This window comes from Zeugodacus cucurbitae, chromosome 2 (assembly GCF_028554725.1).
Source record: "Zeugodacus cucurbitae isolate PBARC_wt_2022May chromosome 2, idZeuCucr1.2, whole genome shotgun sequence".
Classification (NCBI taxonomy): domain Eukaryota; kingdom Metazoa; phylum Arthropoda; class Insecta; order Diptera; family Tephritidae; genus Zeugodacus; species Zeugodacus cucurbitae.
In genome coordinates, this window is record NC_071667.1 from 29,931,197 (window position 1) to 29,959,089 (window position 27,893).

The 27,893-nt window shown below is 36.0% G+C and overlaps 1 protein-coding gene across 8 annotated transcripts in view; it reads left to right on the top strand.

The window, feature by feature from the left end:
- The window catches only part of LOC105213637 (afadin), a 51,022-nt gene that overhangs the window by 10,117 nt on the left and 13,012 nt on the right, over positions 1–27,893 (top strand). For 6 of the 8 annotated variants that reach the window (XM_011186600.3, XM_054225985.1, XM_054225984.1 and 3 more), the window contains exons 2-8: positions 10,480–10,664; positions 10,743–10,851; positions 10,923–11,116; positions 11,220–11,684; positions 11,754–11,835; positions 25,179–25,366; positions 25,443–25,607. In XM_011186600.3, coding sequence (XP_011184902.2) covers positions 10,560–10,664; positions 10,743–10,851; positions 10,923–11,116; positions 11,220–11,684; positions 11,754–11,835; positions 25,179–25,366; positions 25,443–25,607 — 1,308 coding nt within the window. In that variant the 5' untranslated portion in view covers positions 10,480–10,559. Of the gene's footprint in view, positions 1–6,196; positions 8,582–10,479; positions 10,665–10,742; positions 10,852–10,922; positions 11,117–11,219; positions 11,685–11,753; positions 11,836–14,854; positions 15,937–25,178; positions 25,367–25,442; positions 25,608–27,893 lie in introns of those variants that run through there. The other 2 variants (XM_029041282.2, XM_011186603.3) reach the window with 2 other exon arrangements.

Below are 27,893 nucleotides of genomic sequence, written 5' to 3' on the forward strand. Positions count from 1 at the left end.
AAAGCCTGCCTAAGCTAGATGCTGAGTAATCAAAACACCACGACCTAAACAAGAGTTAGAGGCACTTAACTTTATTAGATTCATATATGTATGTATATATGTATGTGCTTTTATATAGGTGTACATGTGTATTTGCATTCTATTGTTAGTCAAATTGTGCCGCAATTTACCAACAATCATAAAGCGATTTGCTTGCAACAAAACTTTGCTAATGTTAGAAAATAACTGTGTGCGTGCGTCCCATTTGGAAGAGTTGGGAAAAGAAAATGGAATTGAAATTTCACTTTATAAGTGACGCTTTTGCTTCGGCGGTTGACCGGTGTCTGACGGCGACTGGTGGCTGGTGACTGCGAGCCATCGTCAGCCAGGTAACTGCGGTTAATTGAAACCCATTCGCGATTAGTGGACAAAACATTACATTAATACAACGGATTGTGTTTGTGTGTGTACGTCAGTGTCCATGTGCATAAATTGGCCATGTTAGGTAACTTGACGCACTGGACCATGTTGGTGCAAAATTTGTTTCGTACTTACATTTCTCTGTGCATATAGTATAAGCCGTCTATTTCGCTATACACATAAATTCCATATATTATAGGTAAATAGTGTGCACTTGTGTGAGTGTGTGCGCGTGTGTTTCTCGGCTTTATTGTGCACGCTTTACATCATTATACTTCACGAACGTGATGTTTCACTGTTTTCATGTTTTATATTTCCTTTCAGCGTTTCTATTGCTGAGCTTTTAATTATTTCCAGTTGCATACGACGTGAAATATATGTACATATTGGGCTTGGGTGAACACTTTCGCTACTTTGTTGCTGTTGTTTTTGTTTCATTATGTATATTTTGCGCTGTTATTTTGGTTTCATCACTTCGTTGTAGCGGCAGCATTTGCCATGGTAAACTGTTTATTAGCACCACTTTGTGCGGTTGTTGTTAGCGTATAGTGTGGCATTGGCGTCTACCGCGAAAATCCAGTAGCGCAAATTTCTCTCGAAACTACTTTATATTTACATAATTCATGCACATAGGTGAAGTTAAAGCTGTCAAACTGACGTACGCATAAGATTGGCTAATTTACAAAGTCATTGGTTTTCTTTAAATTGGTCTACCTTTCACTCTCACTCTCTAATTGAAGTGTAGCAAATACGGCATTAACTTTAATACAAAGTTGCTACTATTTTGCACTCAAAACAAATCGACGACTTCAGCACATTCGGTTACAGATGAGATTTCCAGTTAAGTTACCTTATGGGCACGTGTGTATATGCGTTTTTTTTTTTTCAATATACATTTATTTACTGAATCTGCTTTTTAAAGCCTAACAATAAGTTATAAAATCTTAAAACTAACTAAAAACTAGACAAGCTCAACCAGGTGATTGAGTTGTTTTGGTGAAACGTTGCTCTTTAGTGTGCTGGCACATCTCTTATTTTTAGACGTGATTTTTAGACGTGATTGATTACAGGATTGTATTAAAGCATTAGCCAATGGGTTTGGGTGATCAGGGAGTTTAGATATATATTTCAATATGCTGTCCTCTACTTCTTTCTTCACCATTGGGATACCAAGATCTTTATGGATATTTTCATTGCGCATGTACCATGGTGAGCACGTGATTGTTCTAAGCATTTTCGATTGGAACCTTTGTATTATATCGATATTTGTTGCACAGGTCGTACCCCACAGTTGAATGCCGTACATCCAAATCGGCTTTATGACCGCATTGTATAAAAGTACTTTGTTGTCTAGGCTAAGTTTAGAGTTTTTATTTATAAGCCAATTTAAATTTGCAGCTCTTATCTTCATGCATGTTATTTTACTAGATATATGTTTTCTCCACGTAAGCCTTCTATCTAAGTGAATACCAAGATAGGTAACTTCATTCGCTTGGGGCACCAAAATATTGTTCATTTTTACTGCCGGACACATTTTTGGTCTTAGAGAAAATGTAACGTGCTTACACTTTTGTTCATTCACATTTATACGCCAGTTGGCTAGCCATTCTTCGACAGATCTTAAGTGCTCCGCTAATATTCTTGATGCTATAATGTGGCATTTGTTACGGCTCACTAAAGCTGTGTCATCCGCGAAAGTTGATGTCAAAACATTATTAGCTGTTGGGAGATCAGCAGTATATATGATGTACAGAGTTGGCCCTAAAACACTTCCTTGTGGTACACCAGCCCTTATTTGTCGTTCATCAGATATGAAGTCTCCCACTTTAACCGTAAATTGTCTATTATTTAAATAAGACTCCAATATTTTATACAATTCTAAAGGTAGAATGTTTTTAATCTTATATAAAAGCCCTTCATGCCACACCTTATCAAATGCCTGAGCAACGTCTAGAAATATAGCTGAACAGTACTCTCTGTGCTCAAATGCTTTTCTTATTTCGTTAGTTATTCTATTTACTTGCTCTATCGTGCTATGTTTTGCACGAAACCCGAATTGATGCGCTGGTATTACATTATTTTCGTGGAGGAAAGGAGACATCTTTGATAGTAACACCTTTTCAAATATTTTAGAAAGGCAGGGTAGAAGACTGATTGGTCTGTATGAAGACGGCTGTGTCAGGTCTTTCCCAGGTTTATCTATCAGGATAATCTGCGACTTTTTCCATGAAATCGGATAGTATCCAAAACTAAAAATCGCATTAAAGAGCAAAGAGAGCACCTCTACAGCAATATTTGGTAACTCTATTAGCATTTTTGGGGTGATATTATCATGTCCTGGCGACTTTTTTTGATTTAGTTCTTTTATGATGCAATTAATTTCAAAAGGTGAAGTCTTAAAAGACTCGAGCGACTCATTTGCTGTGTTAGGTAAGATTGACAACATAAAGTAGTTCTTTGGGCAATTAGGTTGAAATACCTTTTCCAGGTGATTTGCAAAGCAATTAGCCTTTTCCTCGTCACTTCGAGCCCAATTTCCACCCAAGTCTCGTATTGGCATGTTGGAGTCGACAGGAGGCTTCATGGACTTTTGGGTTTTCCACAGGGAATTTTGCTTTCTTGAGTTTGGACATAGCTTCTTTATATACATTTCGTTGTTGAATTCTTCCTCGCGTTTAAGCGCTTTCTTTAATTTTCGTACAGCAGATTTCAATTGAAGCTGAGTGGAAGGGGAGCGATTTATCTGCCATTCTCGTCTAGCACGCCTTTTTTCATTTACAAGCTTTTCTATTTCTCTATTAGTGGTTTTTCGGAGACCAAGTGGCTTATAGTTTCTGTTTGGTGTTGCTAAGACAGCTGCGTTAGTTATTATATCATTAAGTTCTCTTATGCTTTCGTCAATATCTCTTCCTGTATTTATTTTGTACTCACTATTAATGTGGCTACTCACATATTTCTTATATTTTAACCAGTTCGTTTTATAAGATGTTAGACCCACTTTTGGATCAACGAATATGGGTTGTTCACACAACTTTATTAGTACAGGTGAATGATCAGAAGATAAGTCTGTACATGTATCAGCTGTCACAAGCGATCTATCTATATTTTTGATTACTGCGAAATCAATTAGATCTGGTATTTTGTTACGATCACTAGGCCAATATGTCGGCTTGCCAGGAGATATTATATCAAGATTATTGTGCTTATTCATAATTGTGTTGTACAGCTGTCTTCCTTTAGCGTTAATTAGACATGAGCCCCAGTACGTGTGTTTTGCATTGTAATCTCCACCTGCTAGGAATCTATGACCTAGCTTTCCAAAAAAGTCTTTAAATTCACCATCTGTAATTTTAAAACGAGGTGGACAGTATATAGCAGTTAGATTTAAATCACAAACCCGATTTTTTAATGATATTGTTGTAGCTTGTAACTGGGCTGTAGCATGATATTCTAGAGCATAGTGGTTAAGCCAATTTCTAACCAATACTGCGTTCCACCGTGCGCTTTTCCATCCGGGTGATTTGTAACATAGCGTCTAAATCCGGGTATATTGAAGTTATTTTTGTTTGTCAGATGAGTTTCTGATATTAGCATTACATCTATATTTTTTTCAGACAGAAATCTAATAATCTCTAGTTTATGTTGGTTAACACCGTTAGCATTCCATATACAGATATTTAGTACGCTCATTTTTTACTTAATAAAGTTTGCAGCATTTGGTTTTGCGATTTTATTAAATCTTGTATCATATTTTGCATAGTAGACATAAATTGCGACATACATTGCGTAAGATTTATAATCATGGTTTCAATACCACCATTCGAGGGATTTTGCGGTGGTTACATTTGTACATTGTTGCCTTTTACAACATTGGCATAGCTCCCTTGTACAGTATTATTTTTAATATTACTAGGTTTTGGAATATGGTCTGTGATATCTATAATGTCATTACAGGGAGTATGTAACGTTTGGTTACGACGTGCTTGAATTCCCTGTGACAGCTTCAATTTTAAATGTTTATAAATAGGACAACCCCTGTAGTTGGCAGTGTGATTTCCTCCACAATTGCTGCATTTTTTATTTAAATTCTCTTTCTTAGTGGTGCATTTGGAGGTGGAATGTAAATCTCCACATATCACACAAACACTGCGTAGAGTGCAATATTCTTGACAATTGGTGCATTGTACCGGACCATTTCTTTTGTGTATGCGTGTTTCTTATAATCCACATTTCTTGTAGATTCAGCAGCTAAACACGTATAATATTATGAATTTCGACCTTACATTTCTTTGGAAAGACATACAAAAAATATTTTTTGTAGTTTTTGCACAAATTTTAGTTTTCTTCACCTAACGGTTGTTTATAACAAGTTAAATTAAACAAGATACATTTATGTAGATGAGATGCTACGTGTATCAAAATGATGAACAAGACCGATGTTTGTTCGTCCGTGCAAATGATAATTTGAGTCTGAATTTCTCTAGAACTCTGAGGAGTTTGGTATTGCAGATCGGAGAAATCGGACTATTTCTATGCCTACAAAATGACGTTAAGCGAAAATCTGAAGTACTATAACTAATTCATAAGTTAAGCTACTGGTTACTGGGACTTTTATGTGAAATTGTATACCTCAAACGCCGAAATAATAACTCAAATAGGCAAAAAATGTTTGGATCAATTTTTACGCTTTAAAGGTTCAATTTGCTTAATACAATTCTTAGGATCCTAATGATCATTTTGTGATTTGTCGTTTAACGAGTATTAATATCCATTAAATTACTTAGGTATGACTTTGATTACAATATAAACATTGTTTGCCTTTTGTATGAGGCATTATTTACAATCCCGTGTAGCAGGTGGAATTGTTAGCAAGTGCGTGCACGCATGCGCTTTAAATAATTAAGTGCCTTATGACAACAAAAATCAATTTCATAAGTGTGGGTGAAATTAAATGAGTGTCAATGAAATATTGCAATTGCCTTTTGATGCCACACCCCTTTTTGATATGTTCCACATTTCTAAACTTAAATAATATAATATAAACATGCCTAGGAAAGTAGTAACAATTATTTATGCAAGAAGTGTTGTTTACTATGCTATTGCTCACCAAATGCCATTGCAATGCGATTGCTAAATTCTATGCCACTCAACATCAGTATGCAAGTCAACAGAAGTCAATGAGCAAATGAATATTTAATTAAATAATTTCTTCAATGGCCGAAGCGACACTTCCTCAATTAACTTATGAGCACAGACATGCGTTGGCACACCCAAGCTAGGCAGTATGCATTGGAATTTCACGAAATGTAAGAAATAATACTTCTTATGGCCTCAATCATAATTATTAAGATTAGTTATAAAATATTGGCATAAGCCAAATGTTGCGGGTATGAGTCCCAATAGGGTATTTTGCTGTCAATGGTTTTTACCACCTGTTTTTAGAAAATTCATATTGGAATTAGAATAAACTATATATTTTTATTTTTAACCAAATAATTTATGAAATAATGTATGGCAACCCTGTTTATAGCTATAATAATTTATAGACGAAATAATCCTACATTTAAAATAGTTTGAAATTTCCAAAGAATATTATTCATTTAAATTGAGCAATTAAAAGTACTTGTTCTTTTACATGTGATAATTGATAAAGATCATAGTATTCTATAGGATTCAACATAACCCTCTATACAAAAACAAAACATTTAATACTCTCGCTATATTGCTATATTTTTATTAATTAATTATTTATTTTAGAATAGATGTGGTGCACGGAAATAACGGGAGTCAGACTCGTGATAATAATGTTAGTCACAGAAATTGTACCACGAGCCAGGCTCTTGGAAATACGTCAAGGGATTAACCGATTTATAAGCTATTAAGTCCATCGCATTGTTGAAAATCCTATAATTAGCTATATGAGAGCTGGGAGAAGTTATGACCCGATTTTAACCCATTTCTGGTACAGAGACACACTATTAGAAGAAGAAAAAAATTCCACTGAATTACATTAAAATATCTGAGAGATTTATCTATATTTTCGGTGCAAAATTACCATTAGGCACTGAGTTCTTCATATTCGATATCCGGGGCTTCGAAAAGTTATAGACCGATTTCGATAATTTTTTCACATGTGATGCCACCGATCATATACAGTATTTGTGTGAAGTTTTATTTCTCCATCTTCATTGGTTCCTTATGTATATCTTATAACGTGAAGGAATAAGATGGAATTCAAAATTGAGTTGTATGGGAAGTAGGCGTGGTTGTGAATTGATTCGCCCATTTTTCATCCGTGTTATCAGAGTGTCAAGAAAATATTATATACCTAATTTCATTTAAATCTGTCGAGTAGTTCCTGAAATATGGTTTTTGACCCATAAGGGGGCGATGCCACGCCAATTTTGTAAAAAAATCTGAGTACAGCTTCCTTCTGCTATTTCTTTTGTAAAATTTAGTATTTCTGACGTTTTTCGTTAGTGAGTTAACGCACTATTAGTAATTTTCAATCTAACCTTTGTATGGGAGGTGGGCGTGGTTATTATCCGATTTCAACTATTTTCATGGTGTATGGAGGTACCCCACCATGTAAGGGAACCGACTGCAGAAAGTTTGGTTTATATAGCTTTATTGGTTTGCGAGATATATACAAAAAACCTATTTGGGGGTGGGGTCACGCCCACTTCCCCAAAAAAATACATCCCAATATGGCCCTTACTAGGACGATCCTTTGTACCAAATTTTACTTTTATAATTTTATTTGTGGCTTAGTAATGACACTTTATGTGCTTTCGGTTTTCGCCATTTTGTGGGCGTGGCAGTAGTCCGATTTTACCCATTTTCGAAACCAACCCTCACACGGTCCCAAGGAACATGTATTCCAAGTTTCATTAGGATATCTCCGTTATCCGTTGCACGGACGGATGGACGGACAGACATTTGGATTTTTACTCGTCTCGTCACCCTGCTCATTTCGATATATACAACTCTATCTCTAACTCGTTTAGTTTTATGACTTACAAACAACCGTTATGTGAACAAATCTATAATACTCTCTTATCAACTTTTGTTGCGAGAGTATAAAAATATAAGTAGCTTATGTGAAATATAAGGATATGGGAGATTTTTAAGCATAGTTTATGGTTCTGACCATGACTACTCATTATAACTATTTGTAATGTCACCTTTTTTTTACCTTTCTTGGAACTTAGATTTTATTCCATCACTTGAGTATGCGGCTACTCCGACTGGCGGCATATCGTGAATCATTTTGTACTGTTATACTACTTTTCACTACTTAACAATTATCTACTTGTCTCATATTTTACACTGAATGGCCTATAACTTGAACAATCGCAAAATGACTACCGAAAAGTAGTGCATAAGTACCAGGAGCATGAACTTTGCTATAACTGTGGAACTGTGTAGGCACGCAACGCTGAAACGCCGAGATACAAGCATAAGAGTCAACAACCAGTTTGGTATTTTTGCTTTGAATTATTACACTCGAATTGCGCGAACAATAAGCGGCGAGCGTACTTGAGGCAAAAACAAAAAAGAAAGTTCGAAAAGTGTTACTTGCAGAAGACAAGGTAGTGATGTGAGACGACCGTAAAGGTGGAAAATAGAGTACGAACGTGTAATGCTTTATTAAGTACATTGCTGTAAAATTGGATTAAAATATGAAAGGGGGGAAGCAAACTAAACCAACAGCAATGCCACGGCGCCATAAGAATGACTACTTCTATATATTCATACTATGTATGTATATATGTATGTTTGTAGAGTGAGACACAGTTGGACGACAAAAAGTCTCTCTGAACTTTCAGTTTGTCGAAGGTACGGAAACAAAATAGCAGCAAACGTGGGACGTCTTAAACCGAGAACGAATGGCAAACGTAAACAAAATCGACGATCACACAGCGAAACCATAAAAAAGCAAACACAGAATCAAAACAGAACAAATAGACCATAAACTTTGACGGTATCGGTGCGTTGAAGGAAAAGATAACAAAATGTGAAGAAGCGTCTACCGAGAAACACTAATTAAATGACGACGAAAGCATACAATTGTTTAATACGAAACTTTAATTGTTTAATTGCCGATTATTGACTATTACCATATTAGAAATACATGTTTAATTTGTGGGAGACACGAAGAATGTAATTATTATAAAAGTCGGTGCGTGTAGTATACAATTAAGCCAATAATAGAAATTAATAATAAATAAAAAAGTATTTGTGTTTAATCATATGAAAATGAAGTCAACAAAAAAGAAAAATTCAACTTTTTTGCACTGAATGCATTAGCAACAAGAAACGACTAAAGCTAATGTCCGAAAATTCTCGATCGCATTGAGGAGAGAAGAGACCCCACTTCGCAACATCGTTTAAATGATCCTAAAACAACGACTATTTTTGCAGTAAATGAAGTTTCAAGAAGTGAAGTGTGTAAAGCGATTAGTGATTGTTGTCTACACAAGGTTCTTAATGAGAGTGTTAACTAATTGTTTCAATGACAACAATTCAACTTTTAGACGATCGCTGATTTGATCGATCTTACTTAAGATGTTATTTAAAAAAATATAAAATCCAAGTATTAAAGATAATATGTGTTAAGAAGTCGGAATAAAAAAATTTATTTTCTATCGTTATCCTTATTTTATGTTTTTTTTTTGATGATAAAATATTTTTTGTTTGCAAGCCGATTATGTTTCAATCCAAACAAAAACTTTAGATCATAAAAGTGGTCAAAGAACTTAATTCGTTGTATGTTTTTATCGGATTTATCTGTAAAATTGTTATACTTTAATTTATTTTCAACAAGCTGAAGACAACTTTGCGATATTCCCAACAATGTTCCTCTGTAATAAGAATTAAAACAAGTTGCTTTCAAAATTAAAACACAAAAAAAAATATTTTTACGAATTTTTTTTTGTAAAAAGCTTTTTCATCATTACAATAGTTTTAGAATCATTACTGTAGTTTAGACTAACTTATGTGCATACATACATACATCCAAATATAAGTGCTTTTCGTTTGTGCCTGACCTCTTTAGCACAAAGTGAGAAACATAATATGCCAGTGGTGCTCTTGGCAGAATGCTTGAGTAATTTTGCCAGAAACTATGCATATGCATATTTGTTCTTGCACATTTACATACATGCATACATAGTCTTTATGCTCACATGAGGCCTTTAAGAAATTCGCAACAACAACAACATTGTACGCTTGATGGGTGGGTGCGCCTCAGCGCTACCAGCGAGTCAACCATGCACAATTGCCGCACAGTCGTCAGTCATAATCGCACGGTAATATTTGGAGACGTATACCCGGCCAACTAGACGCACTGTCTTTTGTATTGTGGCAAAAAAGGTTTACAACTAAATTGCCTGTAAAAATTTCCGTATTAAACGACAAGAAAATAGAATATGAAATTCGGTTGCTACATTGTCGCTTTGGACGTTTGTGATCAACTAAGTGTAACCGTCGACGGTTATTAAACAAACCTATACAAAAACAAAAACAAAAGCGGTTTTGAAACAAAAAAGTGCAAAGAAAGCCTGAACCATTTTCGGTTAATACGACGATTGCTAGAGCGAGCAGACAACTTGCGGGCGACCGGGTAATGCAACCCTCTTTCACGCTGTGCCGCATTTGTAGCGACAGCAACGAGGTTGAACTCACATGCAGTTGTAGTGTTTTGTTTTTGAAGAAACTTTCCGTTGTGACATGCATGGTTTCATTTGTACTAAAAACACACAGCACACCCTCAATTTGGTGCACACAAATTTGTGGTAATAGCAAAACAACAAATACCATGTGAAGAAGGCTTGAAAGAAATCTTTAGGTCGCGAACAAAACGAAATTCTAAATTACCAATATAGGTATACGCAGTACCGTTATAACTGAAATTTAAAATTTTAGTGCAAATTTTTTGCTTAAGAGCTTAAGCGGCTTAACCATAGCGATTTGCAAACCTTTTTAGTTTAAGGTCAGTTTAGGGTTTACGTTAAGTTTTAAGTTTAAGATAAAATAATTGTTAATATAGTAAATTTTATTTTTTTTTACTTCATACAGTAACACCCAAGTGCTTCTCAAAAAGGTGTCCAAATGCACGGAGTTCATTGGCACGCAAGATTTTAGAAGCTAAGTAGAGAATGACACACGATAGAAAAATGCTTGACCGAGAAGCCGTACGCTCTGTCATCCAACAATGGAATGCGAATCGCTTGGATTTGTTCGCTTTATCTGAACCGGACGAGGTGAGTTAAGGCTTAACTAAACTTGATATACAAAACTTACTAAATTCTCAAATTTTCACACATTCCATTTCTCGGCAGAATCTTTTATTTCATGGCGTTATGCGATTTTATTTCCAAGATGCTGGACAAAAAGTAGCAACTAAATGTATACGTGTTGCCTCCGACGCAACAGTCTCAGATGTTATTGGTGGGTGTAACGGTGTTTTACGTATTAAAAAAGAAAATTATTTTTTTTTTCATGTCTTCAATTCTCTGCAGATACCCTTATCGAGAAATTCCGTCCCGATATGCGTATGCTCTCAGTGCCAAATTACGCTCTCTATGAGGTGCATGCAAATGGCGAAGAGCGGCGTTTGAACCCTGACGAAAAGCCATTGCTTGTACAGTTAAATTGGCATATCGATGATCGCGAGGGTCGGTTTTTGTTAAAAAATATCGACCAAAAAACCACGGTAAGCTATACTTTTTCGTTTTCTGTTTCTTCCACTAAATATTTGTATAAAGTTTTGCTATCGACAACTGTAAATTAAATACAATTTTTGCACTTTTGTTTAGCCAATCGAACAGTCAGATATGAACTTTAAGCGGAAACTGTCCAAACGTGAGAAGAAAGAACAAAAAAAGAAAGAAAAACTTGCAAAATTGAATTCTGACTCGACAGCTGGCGGCTTCAACGGTGGCATGACCAACGGCAGTAACGAGGGTGAAACCCAGGTGGCGGGCAAACTTTATACCGAACTGCCAGAGACATCTTTCACGCGCTCAATTTCGAACCCAGAAGCCGTTATGCGCCGACGACGACAACAAAAGCTCGAAAAGAAGTTACAACAATTCCGTTCACGTGACGGCGGACCTGACACCGGCGGCACATTAAAGATTTACGGCGAGAGTCTATGCCAAGATGTCCCCTACAAGACATTGTTGCTGTCAATACGCGACTGTGCACAAGCCGTTGTTCGGGAAATGCTCTCGAAATATGGCTTAGACAAAGCTGATCCCTTACACTATTGTTTGGTGCAGGTTTGACTACCACACACAATACATTTCGAAGACAAAAACTCAAATAACATTTTGTTGTTGTTGCTATAGGTGAACAGTGACGGCACGGAGTATATACTGGACGATGATGAGTGCCCGCTATCGATACTGATGAATCACCCAACATCGCGGGGTAAGTAACTTTCAAGTGGTAAACATTTTCATAACCTAATTTTGTTAGAAACTTGCGGGGATCGCTGCATTTCCAGTGAAACTCATATACCGCATAAGCAACAAATATGATTTGTGGAAAAAGTATAAAAATAGATGTTTGAAATTGAATTGTAATAGTTTCATTCATAACGCAGTCCATCACTCCTCACTTGAAAAAAACAATTTGTCGCTCACAAGCATAAAAGCTGACATGTACATACATATATATTATATGTATGTGTACAAACACACTTGTTGTTGTTGTATGCATACTTGAGCATTTGTAGATATGTATTTGTTTCTTGCTGCATTGCCAAGGAGTTGCCTGTAGCTCTATGCTGCGTTACATTTCCATACAATTAAGAAAAGTTTTATCAATAATTATGGCTGCGCGGGAACAGATGTGCGCTGTCGACACAGTATGCCCATAAAAGTTTTTGGTGCATTGCATTTTTGTTTATATTTTTGGGAGGCCTTTATTGCTGTATGCTTCCGCATATTTTATGTTGGTTGACCTGACTATTGAATTGAAAACATTTGACTGCGCATAATTCAGTAGTGCCCGGGAGCGACGAGTGTTGCAGTAGTTTAGTTCGCAGAAAGTATGAAAAGTTTGTTGAAGATGTGAAAATTAAATTTCTATTGCAGTTAAATATATTCTTCTGGGAAGAAAATTGTATACTGTATAAGTTGTATAAGCTTTAGAAACATAATGCCCAGGAAAATATCAAAAGAATGCTATAAAAAATTAAGTAAGTTTTGTTCGAAAATTTACTAATGGAACAATATGAACAATAATATTTCAAACAAAAAATGGAAAGTGAAAAACTAGTGTCAAGTGGAGCCTATTCGTACTGTTAAAACTCAAAAAAATTTGTGGTAGAAATATACGCGACCGTGGAACTTCGCATTGGTTGTTTTAAGTATTGAATTAAATGAGGAGAGGGGCGACATATTTCCCATTGCATTTATTAAGGCATTAAAATATACTTAAATAATTAATTCGAAACAAAGAATTATCAGTTCAAATTAGAAATATTACTGTTTCAGGAGAGAGATATTTTCATAAATTCTTTGTTAGTAAATAAATATTACTTCTCACACCTATTTAAATATATAACCAAAAAACTGTTTCATTTCCCCTCATATGTTGTTAATATTTGTTTTTTTTTTTAATTTCGTCAGAAATGTATTGTACAATGATTTATCGGACTTTTAGTTTTCAGTCACCAGTTATGTTCGGTATCCCTCACCCGGAATACCTCTTTCTCGATTAAAATGCCGCCTCTTTATATTAGTTAGACAAATATCTCCCTACCGCTTTTTTTCTCTTTATTCAATGCTTTATAAAAAGTGTTGCAGTGATCGGATTTAGTTCAAATATGCGCCGTTTCGGTCGATAATCTTTTTCCATCTAGACGGCAACTTCATAATACCCAATCCTTATTTGCGAAGAACTCGGACAGCTACTTTTCGCAAGCCTTCTTGAGTTCAACTTTACAACAAGGGCGTTCGCCATGGACAGGAACAGGTTGTAATCACTTAGCGCTATGTCCGGGCTATATGGTAGATGCGATAAAACCTCCCATCCGAGCTCCCGTAGCTTCTGACGAGTCATCACGAAGTGTGTGGTTTGGCGTTGTCCTGGTGGACCACTACACCCTTCCTGTTGGCCAATTCTGGACGCTTCTGGTCGATTGTCTACTTCAAGTGGTCCAGTTGTTCGCAGTAGATTGTAGAATTAAGTGTCTGGCCATATGGGAGCAGCTCATAGTGGATGATTCCCTTCCAATCCCACCAAACACACAGCAAAACCTTCCTGGCCGTCAATCCCGGTTTGGCCACTGTTTGGGACGATTCACCTTCGTCGACAGCTTCAAAAATGGGTCGAGTTCGTTCCGTTTCAGCGGCATATCGCAGGCGTTGATTCGGTTCAGAAGGTTTTTTTGCGTCAAATCATGCGACGCCTAAACATCAAGCTTTTTTGTGTATCCAACCTTCTTAAAATTGTTTGGTGACTAACTCCAATCTCCTGTTTACAAGTCTATAACTGTTGAACGCAATATCCAAACTAATCATGCTATCATCAAATTCAATTTAGTTTTATTCAAAAATTCTTAAAACTCAGCTGATGGTACATCTTCTCCCTTGACGTCTCAAAAAAAAAGATCTAGGACAAAATCGCTTCATAACTTTTTGAAAAATCATGTCCACCTATTAATGGCTTCTGGGTTTCAAAGAGCTGAACTTTCTAGTTTTCGTTTTTTTATTTTTAACCATTCGAGTACAAACAATTAAAGATATTCAATATGTTTCGCATGTCATTATTTGTTTGGTTATGTTTCATAAATATTCGAATGAATTCATTTAGCTTTTCACTGTGTACTGGAAAGCGTACACCAGCTGATTAAAGGAATAAAGTATATTGAGTTCTGCGCTTGCGCTGGCCCTTAAGCTCTCTGGCAAAACATTGTTGCATCTCAATCAAATGAAATTACTATTATGTGCTATTAAATATGAGAATATTGTTTTTGTTGGTGAGAGCACACCTTCGGGCGGAGCAGAACCTTAGAGTAAATTCATCATGGACTTTTACAATTTTTCTTGTTCTCGTCCTCGTCGTGTTTTTGTTGTGTAAATGCGCTGTGGTGTTTAAGATGAGATTGCAAATTGCCACATGTTGCCTGCGCGTCTATGCGCTGCAAGAGACTTAGTAAACACAAAGGTAAATTGGCATACAATAATGTTTGCATGACAGACGAAAAGGACATAAACACAGTTTTGGCATGAACGAGTATTTACGCACAACACTTTCTGTGAGGCGGGTGAATGTTGCTGTGAAATTTTAATGAAAGTGTCGTCATGCGGTAAAAATGGCATTTAGCTTACCTTTTATGCCGTTATGTTGTTTTTGCTGCTAAATAAATGTCGGCAATGTGTCCACAAGTGTCAACATGCATGACTGAATTATGGCATGTAATGGTCACCTAACGGCACTGCACCTCTTCTATACAAACAAAAGAATGTTTCATTAACGCATACATACATACAAATTTAAAAGTGATAAGACGCAAGTTTTGTTTGTCCGGATTATGGTGCAATATTGGAGGGCGGGTGCTTTTGACATACCTCACCGTTTCATAAACTGAATAGTTTGTTATCTTCTTAAGAATGCTATTACAAATCATAGTAGCTCCATATGTGTATGTGTGTGTGCAATCATATCAGTCACCTACATATATTTATTATCGTCTTTCTGATAAGATACACCGTTTACACTTGACTCACTCACTCGTCAACATACACTTTTTCAGGTGTTTTGAGCGCATGTGTACCTTTTTGTTGAGCGCTTCGCACCCTTGCTAGACGTCCGTACATATGTACACCCTAGTATGTGTGTTTGGTGGAGTACTCATTTTTTTACTAGCAGCCAGTCGTGATTGCCTCATACGCTGGTGAGTTGCATGCTGATAGGTACTGTTGAGTTTTATTTCATCAAGGGTACAATTTCCTACACATTGTTATTGTTGTGTTGTATTCTAGTAACTACAATGCCGCCGTCGTGGTCGGTATTTTCATCGTAGGCGCCGCCGTTGGCGCTGTTCTGCGTTCTGACGTTGAAGTATGTGCACCGCGTGTTTCGCTCTCCGATTGCCATCACCAATCGTCTGGCAATAGTCACAAAGAAACGGTGCTCTTAAGCGCACCGCCACTTAGTCTGACGGTGTAAAAGTTCTTCTACTTTTTTTGAATTAATAATTATATTCTTGTTCACTACTATTATTCACTGCTATATAAATTTTTTTCTGTGTTTAACTAAAGTTATTGTTGTTGGTCGCATATTTTGTTTTTGTGCTAACTGTTGATTGATTATCGAAATTTGCATTTTACATTAAACAAAAATAAATTTGTCTGTGCGTGTGTGCGTGCGTTTGTATATTTTCCAAGTGTGGAAAAGATGCAGGAGTATGTGCTGATTGGCAACGGGGAACGGATGTGCGGTTTATTGGATTTTAATGTGTGTCATTGCTGAGGAGCATCTGCGCAAACAGCTGCAAAATGATGGATTGGGGAATCAGGCGTAAGTGCATAATTTATGAATACTCATTACCGTAATAGTTGGAGGATTTGTTATAATTGCCATGCTTTTGTCAGCCGCACAAAATAAGAAAATTGCACAATTTCCGAGTGATGATATTTAAATGGAAAACAATTAATTGGGTTTATGTCATAAGCGTGAAGTTTGCTTGTGGTTGAAATATGAGCAGTGTGTTTGTTGTAAAGGATAATTACGCCTTATAGTGATGCTGTTCGCTGTTGTGTTGTTGAGCGGTCGTTAACATCTCAACATGCCGCAAATAATTTCACTATTACGTTTATGGGGAAGACACTTTGTCTAAAAAATGTGCAATTTGTGTCTAAAATCTAACGCTGTGACAAAGCAGGTATTCCATATAGTTATGCGGGGGATATTGTTGGCAAAGTTTCATTCAATATGTACATGTACAGTTGAACTTCCCTAACTCGAATCATCATAATCCACACAAAATCATCAAGTTCCGAGTTATGGAAGGTAATATGTATGATATTTGCCTTTTATTGCCAATTCAAGAGTTCGAGTTGTGAAGAACTTCGAGTTATGGAAGTTCAACTTATTTACATATATATATTCGTCAACCCACTATATAATTTATATCATACAAATTAAAGAATAATAATAAAAATAATTCACTTTGAAGTATATTTCAACTATAATATTATTAATACAAAGAAAATCAATACAATAAAGATTTCATTGAACAAATGAAAAATAATCTGAAAAAAATAGATAATAAAATAAAACTGAATACATAAAATTAATAATCTGAAAATTTTTCCTATAGGGCATTTATAAATTATAATTAAATAATTGACAACTTTTCTACTGGAAAATACTCAGTATCACAGTTTTCTTTATTACTATTATTATCTAGCGATATTTGATTGATTAACTAATATGTTTATCTACCGTAAATCTGAAATAATGATTACTATGCTCTATAATTATTTACTATGCTCTGCTAACGTCATCACGAATATGACCTTTATTTACTGCCAACATTTGATTATTTATATATGTATTATATAATGCATTACTCTGTAGGTACAAAATATGTACGCAGAGAAATATAGAAAGCTCACTTCGAAAATTATTTTTCTATATCGCATATCCTCTTTAATTCCCACTTATTAAATATACTATTATAAAAGTATATAAATTCTCGCATACACCAATAAACAATAGACAAAATATTTTATTTAAAATTCACTTTTCCTATACAATTAAAAATATTGAATAAGGAAATCAATAATCCAGAATATTTTAAACATAAACGAAATAACATTTAGATTTAGTTTTAGTGTCGTTTGAACAATAGTCGGTCTATCTAACGGGGTGGAACCCAGCTCTAGCCAAGGGCTATCATCACAATAGCTTACTCCAAATCTACTCTGCGTTGTCATATTAACAATAGCACTATTTAAATTAGAAAAAAACTTTAACTGATATTTTCACAATATTTTGAAATATAATTATAATAAGTTAAAAAAAAAATCGATCAGATTCTAGTTGTAATTTCCCAATATTTAGTGTATCCATATTATATTTCATCCATCTATCTGATATTTTATATCAATACTCGTTTTATGAGTACTTTGATCCCACGACAAATGGGTCTACGTCCCCAGAACGGATCCAAATTTATATCCGTATAATCAGCAACAAAGCAAAAAATATTATTTGGGATATTGCTTACCAAGCCAACCTCTCTTAATCAATTATCCATTCGAATACTTTACCACACTCTAGGCTTGTAGGGTGCTAGTTTCTTATAAGGATCTCATAAATGACGAACAAAAAATATGTTACATAGTATAAAGTGCTGCTAATATTCGCGTGCGTACAATTTATTAGAAATAATTTCATATTATTATCTCCATCCAATGACAATATTGATTTGAGATACATGTGTATAGATATTTTATTTAGGAAATGCAGAGGAATTGATTAATTTTGGTTATTTATTCACAACATACCTGGATTTAATTGCTCGTCTATAACAAAGAAATGATTTGCTATATGCCAAACAAAACAATACAGTCACTATTTACATACTTTCTATGCGATGGAATGGGTCGTATATACATACAAATCCATAATATATAAGTATGTATGTAGTGAGGAAATTACGCAAATCCACATACGACGTCAATCGTAGGCTCCTCCTCTTTTCATCGGCACTTTATTATAACGTCGTTGGATTTGATTGTTTATTCCCCACATTTACACACATACGCGCACATACAGACAAATCTCATTTAAGGGCACAAGGGAAAGGTGAAACATTTGGGCGAAAATCAAATACGAAAGCTTAAACGACATGCTGTTGAATTTAATGATGATTGCTATAAATGTGTCAATTTGTAGCCGCGATTTGTGCCAGACATGCTGTGCTTTGCTGGAGTGATTTGTAAAAGCACTTTATTGTGTCTGCTACCCCAGCTATGCGGATGGACGATTTAAGATGATTGATAATTATATAAGCGAAGGATCAACTATTATTGTTGCTGAAAACAAATTTTAATATATTCTCAGGAGTTTTAGAAGCATCGAATCATTCTTACTTCCAAAAGCAACCATGCTGAGTACTTAAAAGAGCTCTAAATAATTGAATATGAATAAGTATGAAAATACTTTTACTTACAGTATGAATACAGCTTTTAAGATATCACAGAATTTAGAATAATTTGGAAGTATCCAAAAGATCCAGGACCGGTTAAGCACCAAAATAAGCATATAATTAAATAATTATGTTCTGTTTACATTTCAGAAATTTTTTTTTTGCAATTGGGTTCTCGTCTTCACAACCAATTTCAATTTAGCAAAGAAGTCCCGTACTCTCAGCATGCTCTCTTCTTCTTCTTAATCGGCGTAGGAACGGCTTACGCGGTTATAGTCGAGTTTAAAACAGCGCGCCATTCGCCCTTACTTTTGGCTGTTTGGCACCAGTTAGAAGACCCAAGTGTTGCCAGGTCCTTCTCCACCAGCGGGTACTGTACTTTCAAAGCTGGAGCGCTTTTGTCCATTCGGACAACACGACCTAACCAGCGTAGCCGCTGTCTTTTTATTCGCTGAACTAAGTCTATATCATCGTATAACACGTACAGCTCATCGTTCCATCGTCTGCGGTATTCGACGTGACCAAATAACTCTCTTAGAAAGTCACAATTCCGTTTGGAATAAAAATTCCAGTTATTGGCTCACCATTGAGCGCAGGACTCACTGACTTCGAGTGAGCTCGTCAAATGCTGGATAACAACCTGCACCTGTGCAGTAGTGAGGTCTTTCTGGTCCGCTTTTGACCGAAAACCGTCCTTCCAGCTGTTGTCGCATAGGAAGGCTCATATTGTCGCAATCATTGATGTGCTTACTGGTAACTGTCCAATAGGTATACATGTGATGAGAGTAAGGATCAAGCCAGACGCAAGTTGTCAAAGCTGCTTGGAGGTAGGTGAAGAGAAACATCCAAGAACTTCCTTCTTCCTGCATTCGCCAGACTAAGGTTTAAACATCTCGCTAGGAGCACCCTCGACGAGCGCAGCGAAGTGACTGGAATCGACATTAGCCGACTTAAGAACTTTATAAAATAGTCCAAGCGCTTTGTCGAATCATAAGGGTTCTTCAAAAGTATTTGGGTGCTACAAAGTATAGTCCCCTACCACTTCATCGTTGTACCATCTTTGGATACTTGCGTTACCTTAATCGTTCGTCCTACATTATCCCGTAAACCGAAGTTTTCATTCCTACCTTCTTCTCCAAACATTAGTTAATACCTTCTAACCAGATTATCCCAAAACAACTTCCTTGTGACTTGTGAATACTCTATAATCGTTGCTCTCTTGTCTAACACTTTTTGTACAAAATTTGAGTGGTTAAACGGATTTTGTGGTTCTTGCTCGTCTCCGTCACTGATTAATTTATATAATATATTTTTCAGAGCTTATATTGTCTGAATTCTTGTCGCACTCAAGTCGCAAGTGTATACATATATGTAACATATACATACATATGTACTTATTTGTCCTAGAAAAGATATTTTGACGTTCGTTGAGTGTCGAAATACAAGTGCAGGACATGCTTGTTGAGCGGTAGAGGATAAAGCTTGGAACCGAATGTCAAACCGATAAAAAGTGAACACATACATATACATACATACGTATATCATATGTGTATGTATGTGCGGGCTATTGTGTGAACTAGTCGCGTTGAAAGGTAGTGGTGCAACTGGCATTGTGTTAGAACCAAGCTCGGTGCTGTGAATACGCACAGGCAATGCGCGATAAGTTCTTTTTGTTGGTTGCACTTTTTTACCGATTCTCATTTTCAGTTTTCCCCCCAACTTGTGGCTGAAGTTCTGAAAGCATATAGAAATATATACGCATGTACTTGTATATTTGTACCACGAACCAAAGTTTTAATGTGGCCCAAACAATAGAGCGACAGTCAAGAGTCACAGCGAACGGGGCGCGTCAAAACCAATAGAAACATACCACAAACATACTACAGCATAATACCGCTTCCTTCTGCGCTTATTAACAATAATTCGTCGAGTTTGTTCAGTAATCATTTCACAGCGAAACGAAACGGTTGCACTGCGTCCTGTGTCAGGATACGCTGCGGGTAGGGTTGGCTTTGTTGGAGCCTCAAGGAGCTTTTCTCACCTATCAACTTTTCGATTTTATGGTAGCGACATTGATAACCAATTGTGTACTACCCTCCAGGTGAGTGTTGTCTACTACATGCGATATTAGAGACATTTCCCAACACCAGCGACGATTACCTGTGTTGGCCAAAATGGTTTGCTCTGACAGTGTGTAGTGTGTGGAGTGGCATACTTTAGAGCTGCAAGAACAAAAACATTAAGAAGGTAATAAAATTGTCATAATGACTTTTCACAATTACGCGTAAACGCGTACCCGACTCTTCTACATGTGGCAGTTGATTTACTCTCTGTTGGCATACCCACGGTCGCTTTTCAGCACCCTTTTGAGATGTTATATTTCATTACGAATACCGAAAATTCCAACGCGAAATCGCATTTCACTTTCATAAAAATCAATATCAGCAACGAATACCAGCGGAAGAGCACTTCACCGGTGCCGGTGACAATAGCGCCATTGCCTTGTATCCTATGTACACAATAAGTGCATGTACATACACACACCTACACCTGCACGTGTGCAAATAAAGCACGAAGCAGTTAAAGACCCAGTTGTGAAAACTTGAATATAACTAAATGACTAACGGTATAACCTTCCTTTTAGTGGAAATGTCATAGAACTGAATATAGTGACTCAAACATGAGTAAGTGCCAGTTCCGGGAAATGCGACAAGCACTTAATCGTTCCTCAGTGGCATTACAATTACCAACGTTTGGTTGAAAAGGAGTGGCTGTGCTTTGTCAAGTAACACTACCGCATCCGGCTTTAGAGTAGAGTACGCCCTTGTGGCATACTAGCCAAGGTGTGGCTATAAGATAATACGACTCCTGTACATGGCTTCATAGATCTTCCGCAAATCACGGGTCATGATCCCCTGAATTCTCGTTAGGTACAGTTCTTAGCTTGTTTTGGAAAATTGTAGTAAATATTTATTTTATATTTGTATATATCTGAATGGTCGATACAAGTAAACCTTCCAAGAATATTAATTCTCATAGAACACGTTTAAAAAGTAATCCTGTAGAAAAGAATCGACATTTTCACAGGTCATACAATGAAGAACTACATAAAAATGAAGTATATGATCATACAGCTTTGTTTTGTTTTCTATTACAGATTTGTAACTACCTAGATTTGAGAATAAAAATTATTGTAAAATATCCACAAAGTTACTATAATATATCGAAGTTTATTTCTATCTCAAACTCATTTGAGATCTTCTAAGGCTAAGACTTCATAAATATTTCGTAAGAACAACTCAAGTACTTTTAATAGAGTCTAATCTAAATAACGAAGACGCCAATATCTATAAATAAATAACTAAACTAGTATAAATAATTAAATTTCTCAGAAAAGTATAAAATACAAAAAAAAAATTAATATCCCTCTTACCAGCTCTCAGTTTCATTATTGAGGTATGAGAAAGGAAGGAATCGGTCAAATCGGATTTTTGAATTTAATAGCCTTTTTACACAGGAGCTAATTGATCAATTAACCGGCCTATGCTCGATTTAAACGAGACGTACGATATACATTCTTTGTCTGCGATTGGCTGAATTTGTTTAGAAAAAAAACTACGGTAGATGTTGCTGCTAAAAATATCAATCAGCTGATGAAACTTACTTCTTATGAAAAGCAAAAACAAAAATGTATAACAGCTGATCGGTTATCGAGTAGCCGGCAGTGTAAAAGGCAAAAAAGGGTTTCTCAATCAAAATTTTAGTTGATCAATTACTTTGGCTGTGTAAAAACGCTAAAAGGTTTCAGGAACAAGTTAACTACTTTTCAATAAATGAAGAAAGATTTATGTAATTTCTTTAATCGCCAGTATTTCTAAATTATTATTGTAATAATTAAAATTATTTCATGAAAAATACGCGTTTCAATTAGCATTGATTTACCAAACTGTTGCATTTTCATTTGCTGTATAAAACGAAAGTCTCGTTGAAATCATTCAATTAAGCGCTGATGTGCCATTTACGGTAAGCGCCTACAATGAGTGAAAGGTGGCAGCAACAGTTATGCTTACATTTCATTCAATTTTCTGCTTTTCAACCTCCACAAAAGTTTCGCACGAACTTGTATTTCCAATTGAATTACTCCACCGTGTTGGAGATTGTATGCAAACGAGCTGGAATTATTGCCAAAGGGCTCACGGAACTTTTGAATTCATGACCATGGAAATTTGCATTGCAAGTGTTGCTGGTCTGTCACAGTTGCACTGCTGAGTGCAACATTATCGTGTAAAAACACAGACGAGGCCACTCATTAAAGGCAAGAGGAAGCACTCAATGCGGTAATGAGCAACGAATAATTTACACAAATTTCACCATTCTCTACATAAACTAGCCTTATACTATGTCGTCATCAGAATGTGGGGGTTTTTGGGTATATACAGTTGATATAGATACATATTAATTAAGTATAGTGGCGAGAAAAATTTTAGCTGAAATAGAAATTACCAAAAAAGGGTTATAAATATTGGAAAAAATCAAGCAAAAACAGTATCAGAAAAGCTTTAATTATAATTAAGCTTAAATCTTTATATTTAAGCTTGAAGTCATCAGGAAACAACAAAAGCTCGATTTCGATTAATTTAGATTTGAATGAATAATAATTTTGGGTCTTCATTATAAAATACAGCGTAGTGTTCAATGGAACTAAACTAAGGGAGAATACTGATTTCATGGATATTGTTCCTAAAAAGTCGCTGTAAGACTTAGTAATTGTCAGGTTCCACATATGTATTTGACACTTGTAGATCATGGAACTAAAAAGTTGTATATAAAAACTATGTACCGATATGTATTTAAATTTTCATACACACATAATGAGAATGGATTTTTTTATGTAAGTTTCTTGTCATATGTCACATGTATGCAATGGAATAGTTTGACATTACAAAACAGGTCCAAACTAGTTACAATATTTCACCTTAATCTATTTATGTACGCAGGCCTCTCAATTTTACACATTACTGTTTGCAAAACTGTTGCAGTTGAACAGCACATTTTGTAGAGAATAAAAGGTGTGCTGCTCGCCAACTTTCTTTGCCCACATGAAATGTTCTTCTGACATCCGAATGCCATGGTTTATCGATTAAATATACATACATGCATTTCTATATAATTGATATATATGTACATGTATATATACTATGCGGTCTAAACATGGACACTTGTTGCCTTTATTACAAATTTAAGGCGCCCATGTACATATGAATTCTTCCGGCTTAAGCATGGGCAATCCTTTAATTTATTAATTTACCCAAATGGATTTAAAATTTGACTGTAACATTAAATGCAAACGCGTTGGACTATTTTTTTGAAAAGATATTCTAAATTTGACATAACCTCTTAATGACAAACCTGATGGAACTTCGGTCGAAGATTCTAGATATTATATTACATAAATAAATTTTAAGGTTGAGATTCGATATTTGTTATTTTCTGATACTACTGCCTTTGGTTATTCGTTGGCGGGGCATTACTAGATCTTTATCTCGCCTACTACTACAGCTGCAGTGTAATTCATCATCTCAGTATATGGAATTACAAATAGATTCCAAAATTTAAATAATTTTTACATCTTCTTCATTTTTTTTTTTAGTAAATATCCCCCAACAAACTCACAATTTTTCTTCAGTCAAGTTGACCCACATAATCAAACGCCTGTCATATACGCTCAAGTGAACAATGGAAACTCATGAGTAAACATTACACAAATTCATATGTAAATATAGACAAATATTCATTTCAATAAATATTCACCAATATTTACGAAATTATTGGGCCACCAGCAATGGTGTAAAGCAGCATTGCCAACGCACAGACACTCAGACAAAATGTTCAAATATTCTCATATTTTCACGGTTTGTTAAACATTTGCCTAAACTGAGAAATGATGCGAATTCTGGTTATTGCAAAAAATATATCTATATTTATTGTCTAGCATTTGACCCGAGACGCTTCAGTAGCCAGTGTGCCTATTGCTATAGACGGCAATCGAAGCTAACGGATATTTTGTAAGCGAGTGATGTGTAGACAATGAAGCTTGGAATAAGAGAAAAAAATGTTTGATATTTTCTATTTTAAAATACTATTGTAGAAAGATAGATAAAGAACATAGCACACAAATATCAAGTCTAAAGGCGAGATAATTAAAATAATGACAACTGAAACATAATTTTTGGTTGGACACAAACAAACTTCAGTAGTGCTGAAATGTGAAATAAGAATTGTTTCGCTGAGTGATGCTAGACTGTGATATATCGTGATTGTCGGAAATATTTTTTGTTTGTCTAATTAGCGCTAATGTTGCTTTGTAAGTTTAACAAACGGAATTCTAAAGCATTTGATACAGTCTTCACAAACAATCAAAGCAAACGGTCGGCTAATAAGCGCTTGTACTAATCGGAAATGAATTTGACTCGTAATAAACACAGAGCATTGAGAAATACCTATTATATTATATAGCAACATTGGAACTATATTCTTTATGATTTTTAAAATAAGGGTTGCATAAAGCTTATTTAATAATACCGACCATTCACTCTCGTTACAGGTTCGATTATGTTCCACGTGAGGCGGCGTCCGGCGGATTCTCAACCACGTCGACGCAAGAAAAAACCGCTAGGTGCTTCAAATGGCGCCAACAGCATATCCAGCGATCGAGAGGGTGCAGTCTTGGTAGAAGTAACACATAGCGGCGATGGAGGGCGACGTATCAAATTGGGCAGTGACCCAATCGAGGTGAGTTGCGTTCACCCAGTCTGTGTAACTTTGCTTGAAATATTTTCTTATAACGATTTAATTCTCATTTAAACAGGTTGGTTCCGCAAACACGAACTCGTTGCAGCTGTTTGGTCCATCTATACAAGCGCGCCATTGTCTAATCTCACTGCTGGAGGGCGTTTGCACAGTGACGCCATTGCACACCGATGCATTAACCTTTGTCAATGGCCACCACATAAGCCAGCCTACTATTTTGCATGTGAGTATCACTTTAAATATATGAATCGTTAGAGCATTTCGACGGATAATTGCGAATGACACGCATGATGTTTTGCTTCAAGGCCTAAATCGAGGTGGGATTGTCTGCATAGACTTTAGACCTTACATATCCCCATATGAAAAAGTCGGACGGTGTGATATCACACGATCTTGGTGGCCAATCGACCGGCCCAACATGTGAAATTATCTGCTCACCGAAGTGTTCTCTCAATAAATCCATTGATAGGTCCGATGTGTGGGAAGAGGTGCATTCTTGTTGAAAACAAATGTCGCCAAGATCACGAGCTCCATTTTCAGACATCAAATAGTCAGTTATCATGACGCGATAATGGTCCCATTGACGTTTATTTTCTCACCAGTATCATTTTTGAAGAAATATGGAACGCTGATTCCAATGGCCTACTAACCACACCAAACCGTTGTTTTTTCTGGATGAAGAAGATCTTGAATCTCTTTAAGTTGCTCTTCATCCAAAATGCGGCAATTTTGCTTGTTTACATACTCATTGAGCCAGAAATGGGCCTCATCGTTGAACAAAATTTGGTTCAAAAGCTTCGGATTTTCTTGGAAACTTTCAACAGCCCATAGAGCGAAGCGATGTCGCTAAGGAAGATCGAGAATCTTTAGTTCTTGCACAAGCTGTATTTTGTACGCTTTCAATTTAAGATCTCGACGTAAAATGCGCCAAGTCGTTCCATACGTTAGTCCGAGTTGCTGCAAACGTCGCCGAAACGACTCTCCACGGTCTTCGTGTACACTCTCAGGCTGCTATATTTTCTTCACTGCGTGCTGGACGTAGTCTATTCCTTCGAATATTATCCAATAATGAATGCTGGGTCTCAAAATGGGTAATGGTCTTTCCATGATGAAATGCCAAACGAAACAGAATAAAAAATAATAATATGGCAGCTTGACACGACTCAGGCGTGATCTTTCAAAAAATGCTATTGAAACAAGTAAGGAAGGGCTAAGTTCGGGTGTAACCAAACATTTTATACTCTCGCAATTTATTTATTTAAATTTATTTATATTATATAATACACAATTTGAACCACATATTCGTCATATATATTGTATAAAATTCATTGAAAGTTGGAAACCATAATATTAGGTTAAGGGGCCTTGAAAACCTATGGTCCGATTTCGGCGATTTTTAGAATGGGGCTGTCACACTATAAACATAGTATTTGTGCAAAGTTCTGCACCGATATCGATTTGGCCTATTTTCACAACATATCATTGGGTTGTAAGGAAACTATTACAAACCAAGTTTCATTGAAATCGGTCGAGTAGTTCCTGAGATATGGTTTTTGACCCATAAGTGGGCGACGCCACGCCCATTTTCCATTTTGTAAAAAAATCTGAGTGCAGCTTCCATCTGCCATATCTTATGTGAAATTTAGTGTTTCTGCCGTTTTTCGTTAGTGAGTTAACCCACTTTTAGTAATTTTCAACCTAACCTTTGTATGGGAGGTGGGCGTGGTTATTATCTGATTTCTTTCATTTGAACTGTATTAAGAAGTGACTAAAAAAATGACTGCAGAAAGTTTGGTTTATATAGCTCTATTGGTTTCCGAGATATGTACAGAAAACCTATTTGGCGGCGGGGCCACGCCCACCTCCTCAAAAAAATTACGTCCAAATATGCCCCTTCATAGTGCGATTCTTCATACCAAATTTTATTTCCATAGCTTTATTTATGGCTTAGTTATGGCACTTTATGTGTTTTCGGTTTTCGCCATTTTGTGGGTGTGGCAGTGGTCCGATTTTGCAACCTTCCTATGGTGCCAAGAAATAAGTGTGCCAAGGTTCATCAACATATCTTAATTTTTACTCAAGTTACAGCTTGCACAGTCGGACGGACGGACGGACAGACAGACATTCGGATTTTAACTCCACTCTTCACCCAGATCACTTTGGTATATATAACCCTATATCTAACTCGTTTAGTTTTGTGTGTTACAAACAACCGTTATGTGAACAAAACTATAATACTCTCTAGCAACTTTGTTGCGAGAATATAAAAATTACCTCTACTTAGATCACCCGTTACAAGAAAAGGCCTTTTGGTAACTCTCTAAAATATGTTGAAATCGTAGTTTACTTTATATACAGTTAAAAGTTGATAAATTCGCTTGACATCTAGTCCCCTTATAGTATTTCTAAAGATTACCGCCTCGCTCTTTGACTTTAAGACTATTTGTATTCCCAGAGAGACAAAAATGCGAAAAAATTAAAAAACGAAATTAGTTATAAATATTTTTAA